We start from the raw sequence: 9235 nt of genomic DNA on the forward strand, positions 1-9235 counted from the left end.
AGATAAAACGAAAAATATTCGCACCATGAATCCATTTGGCTTCTTTTTGGATGACGATGATGCCTTGATGGATTCTCTCGTTGCGATACAAATGAAACAACGTGCAAAACATGCATTTAATCATTTTTTTTCTTTTTCATCGGTTCGGTTCATATTATGCGCTCACACGAGTCTAAGGAAATGGCAAATTTTGCGACAGTCTTCGAAATAAACCAATGAAAGGGGGAAAAAAATAAACCAGCCACAGCGTCGTAAAATATTTATGGTGATGATCTGATGAGCTCCGAATTGACAGTAAACCGAGCATATTCTTCAAACACAGACCAACCGACGGAAAAAAAAACAAACCTGACGAAAAATTCTTGACCGAAAAAAGAAATGGAATGCTCCTTGAAAAAAAAAAACGTTCAACAAAAAGAAATATTTGAAATTACTGCCGAAAAATGAATTTAGAAAACCAACAAAAATGCCACAGAGCAAATAGTTTTCGCCGTTTTTTCACCATCGAATTGTTCTTTTGCAAGGCACACAGAGAGAGGCAGAGAGAGAGGCAGAGAGACAGGCGTTGTGGCTGGCGAACTGATATGTAATTGCTATTTGACCTACAGGAAGGTCGGAGTGGCTTGCGTTTGTGAGCGCTTTACTATTTAATTATGAAGAAAATATCGGTGGAAAAAAAAGCAACGAACGCACTTACACACATCACACAAACAGAAGCCGCCATTCATTCAGTTGCAACAAATCTAAACGCACGGAGACGACTTTCATTTGCTCCGGCCGATAATGAATATTAATTTTGCACTCAACATAACAAAAACTGCGTCGCTACAGTTTTTTTTATGGCGGCCAATTCTGAATTCAGCGAGGAATTTTCTCTCTCTCTCTCCCTCTGCATTGAATCAATTTGTATACGATAAGTCATAGCAAAATAGTCGAAGCGAATTTTATAAGGCTGAATTTAGAATGTTTGAATTGTGTAATAGCGCACTATTCATTCCAGCTCTCTTTGTTCGGCCGGTTGCGTTTACCTCATGGATCATTTGTCAGTCGATTTCGAATCAAACGTCAAAATAACATCGAATCATTGAGAGCGAACGTGTGCACTGTTGAGCACGTACACAGCGGCATGCTTGCTATGACTATTTGATATGCTATTAATTTTGATCTTTTACACCTTTTGTATACGCTCGGCGTCCATCGTACGTAAAAACAACGGCTCATCAAATAGCAAAATAATAACCATGCTCTTGATGCACCACCACCAATCCATTGATCCATTTGATTAGTGCCGCAACATTGTTGGCGGCAAATGCATCAATTTAAAGTAGCAATTTCACGTAACATTGAAAATGGATCGCAAGCGTACAACATCACCCGAATAGAGCATAAGCATATATGCGATTGATTTTACAGTGCGATCGCCATCCATCGATTTAGCGTATCGAATTGCAAACCAATTTCATATGCCTTCTGTATTTCTTGAGTGCATGCGCTGAACATGCCCGGTTACTTGAAGATATAATTTTCCTTTGTTCATTCAAAGGAAGTTGATTGACTACATCAATGGAACAATTGACTGCTCCAATGGAACGGCTTGTAAAGCATCTCGTCTTTTGATGGATTTTACTTAAACAATGAGACAAATTGAAAAAAATAAATCGATATTAATCTTGACACTCGACCAAAAAGTTTGCTTGCGGCTTTTTGTGGAATATTGAAGATTCTTCTAACGCCAATGAAATGTAAGAAAACACATAAAAATGTGTTGATATTACACGAACGATAAATAACCGTTTTTTTCCTCAGTCATGTCAAGCGAAATATTTTATTAAATTTTCTATGTTTATTTCGATGTCGAAAGCGTTTCCGGTGTTCTTTCTTTTGCAATAATCACAAGGCAACATGATCATGGTGTGAATGGCGCGATATTGCTACCAAATGTCGCGTTATCCATTAAGTACATTGTTTAGCAAACTGGGCTCAACGAGACGAATGGAGCCAATTTTATTTTAATTAATCATAAATTGTAGAGTGTGGTGACCAGCGACACAGAACCGGTCATTTCAAAATGATTATTATTAAAAGTTACACATTTACGATAATTCATGTTTTAAAACGCCGACATTTAATTGATGTGTCAGAGCCGCAAAGCATGCAATGTTCAATAGTGAGAAAATGAATGTTTGCCTCGTTCGATTGGAAAACTCGTTTGCAATGCTGTTAGATTGTGTGGCTGCATCATATTGGTGTACAGTTCACACGGCTCTCGGTTGATTTGATAGAGACGCGGAGAGAAAGAGCAAACATTGCGAGCGCTCGTGATGTGTTCACATCAGTTTCGTTTCAATTATAAATCATATCAAATCGCTGTTGGCACGGTTTTAGGGCCAGCAAATGTGATTAGAGACACATGTATGTGTTGTGGCCGCAACGTAGAAGCAGCATTCAGGCTTAGATGAAAAGAAATCTTTGACGCAATATCTGTGAATGAGATTTATCGGTCGGTCAATATATATGTGTCGCGGTGATTGTGTTTGGTTCGCTGGCAAACGGTAGCAATTTTATGCATGACAAACGCCATTCGGGTCAAGAGTTTTGTCAGGTGGAAAATGGTTTGTGACGCTACAAATACAAAAGATGCATCGCGAGCGCATACGGAAAAAGAATCAACTGGAAACGGCAACGGACAACAGCACCGAAAAGTCGATCGGATCGGAAGCACATTTACACACTCGTACACGACATTGTCGTGCTCAGATCAATGGGCATACAAATATTTCATTCATGAAAATCACGAGATTCGTGCGAACCAGCACTCGGTTTTTTATTCTTGTGCATGTACTTTTGTGTGTAATTCCACATTTTTTTCTCATTGCCCTCGAGGAATTCCACCGTGTGTGTTTTTGTTGCTGCTGTTGCTGCTGCTGCTGCTGCTGCTGCTGTCTGTATTCACGTACTTTTGGTAAAGTGTGCGGTCTACTGGTTAGTGTCAGCCATATCCGCATGAAACAATAACAAAAGAATCATTTTTACATGTTTTTTTCTACTCTTTCGCTCTGTGTGTACGCAATAAATCATCGGAAGCCGCTTAAATTGACTGGAAACGAATTCCGATAAACATTTTTATCCACTTTAAATCGGCTTTGACTTCGGAAATTATTCTGAGCCGTATGTATGCGAGTGTAAGGCAGATACTTCAGCAGGGATTATCTTTTCAACTTTGCGACACTTTTGTGCATTCGATTGAATTGCAACTGTGATGAATACTGATGCGATTATGTGCTTCTCCAATCAATCACTCCATCGCTCGCCGTGAATCATAAACAAAGCCAATTCACTTATTGCCTTCACCATGTACCGTTTGCCATCTATATTGCTTCGAACTTTTTCAATAATAAAATTCAGTCAGCCCATCTCATCATCGTATGTTGCTATAATTTCAGTTTTATTATTTTTTTTCTGTTCAAAACTTTGGCCAGAATGATCGCTGCCGCCATCGTCGTCGCCGCACTAGCAGCAGCAACAGCAGCACCCATAACATGCGTGATGAAAGCAATAAACCAAAGCGCACAGCCACAAATTTGCCCAAGCAACGACGAAAAAAAAAATAACAATGACTGAACGCTCGTAAGTTTGAAATGGCAAAAATTACAGTGCGTATAGATGATGTGGATGCCAAACATATAATTTGCTCATTAAACATTTCTACGTTTTTTTTACTGATGAAAAGAAGAGACGAAGAAAAAGAGAGAAAAAACACAAAGAGAATTGGTTAGTATCTTCGTTCACTGAACCAGTAGTTCATTTTTTGGCATTTTCGGTCAAGTCAAATTTTGGCTTTAGCAGTCAAATTTTGTTTTCGTTAACCGCATGAATCGAAGAGAATAATGAAGTGCATTTTGATAATGTTTTTTCAAGCATTTTAATATAGGCCACGAGATATGCAACACTTACGCGATACTTGAGCGCACCCAATCCAATCAACTTGATGTCAATAATTTAAGACTTTTTTTCAACAATTTCTGACTGTTTCGTGAACGTTCGCTTCGCTCGCACACACATTTCATCAGAATTTATTCAAATTTCGGATAATCCGTTAGCGGAGCGCACTAACAATTACAATTTTTAACTGGTTATTCACATTGTGTGTGATTTTTTCGTCTGCCAGATTTTGTTTGTCGAGATTTAATATTCACTGTTCGGTTCACTGTATTTATGGATTTATTTTTACTTTTCAGCAACAATTTTATGAGTTTGTTGATAAAACACAACAAAATATTAATGTAAAATCGGTGAAGCCTTTTCGAACGTAAACAAAATGTGGCCGTTGCGTAAATTAGACGTTTCGTTTGGAATTTTGTGGGCGGTCAAAGAGAAGCAAGCATTTGGTATTGCGTATGCATTGGCAGCGACCGACGAATTTTTAAGCCAACGAAACCGAAAAAAAATTAGATTATTTTTTAAACGGTTAATGGCATATTTTTCGCAACAAATATTTTCGAACAGCTCATTTCCTAAGCCCAATATTTTCAATATATTTTTGTTTACCATGTAATTTTGGTTCATGATTGTGTTTACTTGTTTGCTTTTTTTCTGTATCAAACCAAGAAAATATAGGTAAATGTGTACAATTTTGAGGGTTATGCAGTATTGTACGGTAGCTCTGGGGCAAATAGATGAAAAATCGCTTGTGAAATGCATTTGTGCTGACGAAATGAGAGAGAGAGAGAGAGAGAAAATTATATTGCGACATGTGTTGATCTACCAAAGAAGTTTTTTTTTCTTTCCATAAGTCCATCATTACCCCAGCAGAATGCAGAATGTCTTCGATAGACGCTTTATTTGAATACGCACAAAAAAAGAGCCACGCAGTTTTTTTGGTTCTTCTTTCTCTCTGACAAAGACTCAAATAAATTGCCAAACAGATTTGGCTGTAGTTATTACGATTAGCATCGCACTACATTTATCTATCGGATTGGCCCAAAGGCTGCGGCATATGTTTTTCTCCCATTGGCAACCAAGCAAATCAAGTAGATTATATGTATAGCCACAAGAAGGAGGTGATGTGTGTATGCGTTTGATATCACGCATTGGCGCAAATTTTGCCGAGATTTGCGAAAAATATGTTTGCAAACCCATCGAATGCATTAAATTGATTGAAGCTCATTAATTTGATAAATTCATACACATACGCAGCAACAATACGTCTAATGTATTCCACCGAGCTGTTTTGGTCAGTTTACAATTTTGCCATATTCTCGGTTGCAAATTGAAACGAATGAAAAATCTTTTACGATTGCTACAAATTATGGGCATGTATTGATAAGAATAAATCTTTTTCGTTCGGTTCATTCGAATGTGTGTGTGTGTGTATGTGTCAAAAGGGGAGATGTGACCGAAAGTGTTTTATGGAAGTCTGTCGTATTTGTCGATGTAATCTCGGCTATTTATTCGATTGAAAGGAGCCAATTGTGGAATTGTTCAATCGTCCAAATTAATTTATTGATTAGAACTGCCGGCGAATGATGAATGTGTGTGAATACTTGCTGACGAGGGAGCCGGATTGCAGTAAAAAAGAGTGGAAGGGTTCGTATGAGACACGTAATAGACACTGATGATGTCCATGTTTTTTCTACTAAAACATCCAATGTTGCATATTCAAATGACGATTTACGTCCATAAATTTTGAAGAACTCGCCCGTTCGCACGTCATGATGGAAATTTTTAAACGGTTAATCGAAAAATACAGTCAATGTTTTACGCTCTTATCTCTCGTTGCCTAAGACACTTCCTATGGAACATCTTACCATATCTCGTATTCGAATTTGCAATTCGTTCCATGAACCAATGCCATTTGTGACGAGGCCGATGCAGGGAGAGACGAAGAAAAAAAATGGTACCGAAGATGAAAAACCAAAAACCACAACACTCCCACGCATGCCAGCTCATAAATCATATAAATCACATAGAAATGTCAATGAATGTTCAATAAATCATCGGATATTTGACCACCAAATAGAATTATACCGGGGGAACTACGGGGGAACTACGGCATACGCATCATGTGTTCGACACTTGCTCGCTCTCTCTCTCCCTCTCGCCCTCTCTCTCGCCGGCGCGTAAGCACATTTTAACGATTTAACACGATGCAATGATATTGGATAGATTGCGTTGCGAAGGGACACAAACTATTGCCCATTTTTAGTATCTCACAAATCATTGCAGCAGTGGCATTCAGCAAGTCATTCGATTTTGGTGTTTGTTTTGAATTATGTACATTCAATACTATGTCTCATTTTATGTTCACATGAAGAAAACGACTTTTAGCAAATCCTCTTGGTGTTTTCTCCTCGGCATAAATACCTTTATTCATATTGCACGCTGTTCGGATTTGAAAAATGAACAAAAAAACGTATAATCTTGACGAAATGTACAAATGTTTATCTCAGCATTCGAAATTGGCCATTCGTCAAAGTGGCTGCAAAATTATAATAAAAATACAATCTCTTAGGCAACTTGAGGCATTTTTCTAGCATTTTGCTGTCAAGTACTCTGTCGAGAAAGATAGTGTGATGGAATAAAGCTGAATTGTATGTTTAACTAAAATTCAAGTGGCGTGCACGAAGTCGCAAAAATAATTATGATGAATTCGCAAACATGTGCTGGCACTTCGATTCTATTTTATTTATCATTGCTCGTTCTATCTCATCACTGCTCGAGAGAGAGAGAAAAACAAAGGGAATATTGTAGCATGAATTAACAATCGTTTGTTTCATATCGTAGAAATTCGGATCCGTAATCCACTTGAAATTCACCAAAGGATGTCATGGTTTTCGCATCGACAGCCACAGAAGAATGCTCAAGAATGAAATGAGCCTCAACCTCTCGACCACATGAACCGAACGTTCCGTTTGTTATCAGTCGGAAGAATATAACTCATATTTCTAATATGTTGCACGTTTCACGCATCACAAGTAAGGTCGACCAACAAAGAACTGAATTATTAATTTATGAAATATTCTCCTCTTTGGGTCACCTCATGTTTGAAAAATATAAATGTTATTTGAATTTGATTTGATTTGACTCTTTCAATCCCGAAGTTTCAATGTTAAATTCACCGGATTCTGACTTTGTGTCCGATAAACAGAATCATTAAATGATTCGATTGCTATTGTTGCTGAATCCAAATATGTGTGATTCATTTCAAGTTCAATGGAAAGTTCTTGGCCAATGACTGCACTTACGAATCATTGTGAAATTACGACACGTTTTTTTCATCGCTTTTTTGGTCATCTAAATATTTATTGTCAAAAGCAAAACAACTCTTTTTTTTGTAATTTTAAATCGTCAATGTGACTCAATCGATCGAAATATTTTGATGATTAATACAGATGATGTCTATTATGTACCGCCATCGTTTATTTTTAAACCATATCACAATCACTTGATAGTGAAATCATCACGAAATTGATGGCGAAAAAAAAAGTTAATTGCAGAAGGTTAAACAAGTGGGAAGTACCTATTCAGCTCGACCATGACCATCGCTTCATTACGGATATATAAAAGGATTCAAACGAATGCTTTATTCAGAACACATTAAATCTTTGTGCAATAACATTCATCTAGTGAAGTGATAGCGCTCTGAAGTTGAAAAATAAATAGCAACAAAGATAGAGTGATATACCGAGTTTTAATATTGATAAAATTTGATTTGAATAAATTAGAAGACAATTTACAATATACACAAAATAGTTCGTTTGGAGTAAATACACAAGTACAATGTTATTAAAGGTATGATTTTCAATGAGAATAGGTTCGATTCAATAGGCTTTGTGATTTTTTAAAAAATAAAATGTAAATAGGTTCCATGACTCTCTGTGACACAGTTACTCCTTTGGAAGATTTTGAATTATTTTCCAAATATTTAGTAGTTTTACCGTTTTTTTTGTGTGTGGAATGTTAAAAAAGTGTACTTTTAAAACATTTATCCGTTTGAATACAGAAATGTGATGAATTTTTTTTCTCTTTTTCACGCCCAAATCAGATTGCATCAAGTGTGCTCGCAGTTTGCGTGGTATCAGCTTTGGCGGAAACAAATACACAGTATTCACAGTATGGTCAATATGGTCAATACGGTCAATATAATCCATATGCGTATTTGGGCTACAACACGTACGGTGGACTTAACTCAGGATATGGAACCAATGCATATGGATCGGGAAATACCGGAGGATTCGGCTATGGTACTTATGGAAGTTATTATCCTTATGGAACAACTTATGGAAGCAATCCCTACTACACCTCTTCATCATATGGAGGTGCCTATAATCCTTATAACACATATACAAATGGTTATTATGGTTCTGGTGGCTGGAATGGACTGGTTTTTGGAGGCAAAAAATAAACTAATCCACTTGAACACATTAAACTCTAGGAAAAATTCAATTTAATTGAATTTTTTTCAAAACAAAATCGCACATCGATTACAATTAGAAATTGTCGAAAATTCGCTATTTTTTGGCGTAACATACAATTAATGTTAGCTTTGTTGTTAAGTATTTAAGACGTTGTGTTTTAGGAAGAAAAGAAAATAAAAGAAAATTCTATAGAAATGTGTGAATAAAGGGTTCGTTTGAAGAATTAACAACTGGGCCAGGCGATTATGGTTACGAATTTAAATTAAAACTCTGCACCGACGATTCCTCATAAATAAGATTACACGAAGAGCACAGCAAATGTCATGGTTTTTTCTTCTGTTCAAACGATTGCATATCTTAATGTTACGCAATAAATACCGAAAAGCATATGTAATGTTTGCATTCTAATTCGTTTGAATGAACAAATAATCAGTGATTTATACCTGTCGTTTAGGCAGTATATGAAATCTTCTTTGGTCTTTAAATTTTTCGGTTTTCCCTTTTTTCTGCGGTTCTGGATGCTCATCTTAAGGCATACGCAATGCTGTGTGTGTGTGTATGTGCGCGCTGCAGCTGGCAAAGGAGTCACATCTCCTGTTGTGATACACACATTCCGCATTGTCATGAGTCAGCATGTGATTTGGGAGTGCGATTCACATGCGAATAATTTACAAACAAATCGGAACACTGCCACCAACACCATTGCCGCCGCCAAAAAGTCCGAAGTTTATCCCGAACGCAATTATTTCGCGTAAATGTCACCTTGGACACAAAGCACAATGGCAAACACAACGACGTTATTGTCGTGAGTTATCACA

At 37.1% G+C, this 9235-nt stretch overlaps 1 protein-coding gene across 1 annotated transcript; it reads left to right on the forward strand.

Moving 5' to 3' along the window:
- The first annotated feature begins 7590 nt into the window (after nt 1–7590).
- LOC129569136 (neuropeptide-like protein 31) lies at nt 7591–8612 on the forward strand. The gene is made up of 2 exons (XM_055447662.1): nt 7591–7791; nt 8045–8612. The coding sequence occupies exons 1-2, from the start codon at nt 7780–7782 to the stop codon at nt 8402–8404; spliced, it is 372 nt and encodes a 123-aa protein (XP_055303637.1). The 5' UTR covers nt 7591–7779; the 3' UTR covers nt 8405–8612.
- Nucleotides 8613–9235: the final 623 nt, after the last annotated feature.

Source organism: Sitodiplosis mosellana, unplaced genomic scaffold (genome assembly GCF_009176505.1).
Source record: "Sitodiplosis mosellana isolate CC-2019 unplaced genomic scaffold, AAFC_SMos_1.0 Smas_scaffold_1, whole genome shotgun sequence".
Classification (NCBI taxonomy): Eukaryota; Metazoa; Arthropoda; class Insecta; order Diptera; family Cecidomyiidae; genus Sitodiplosis; species Sitodiplosis mosellana.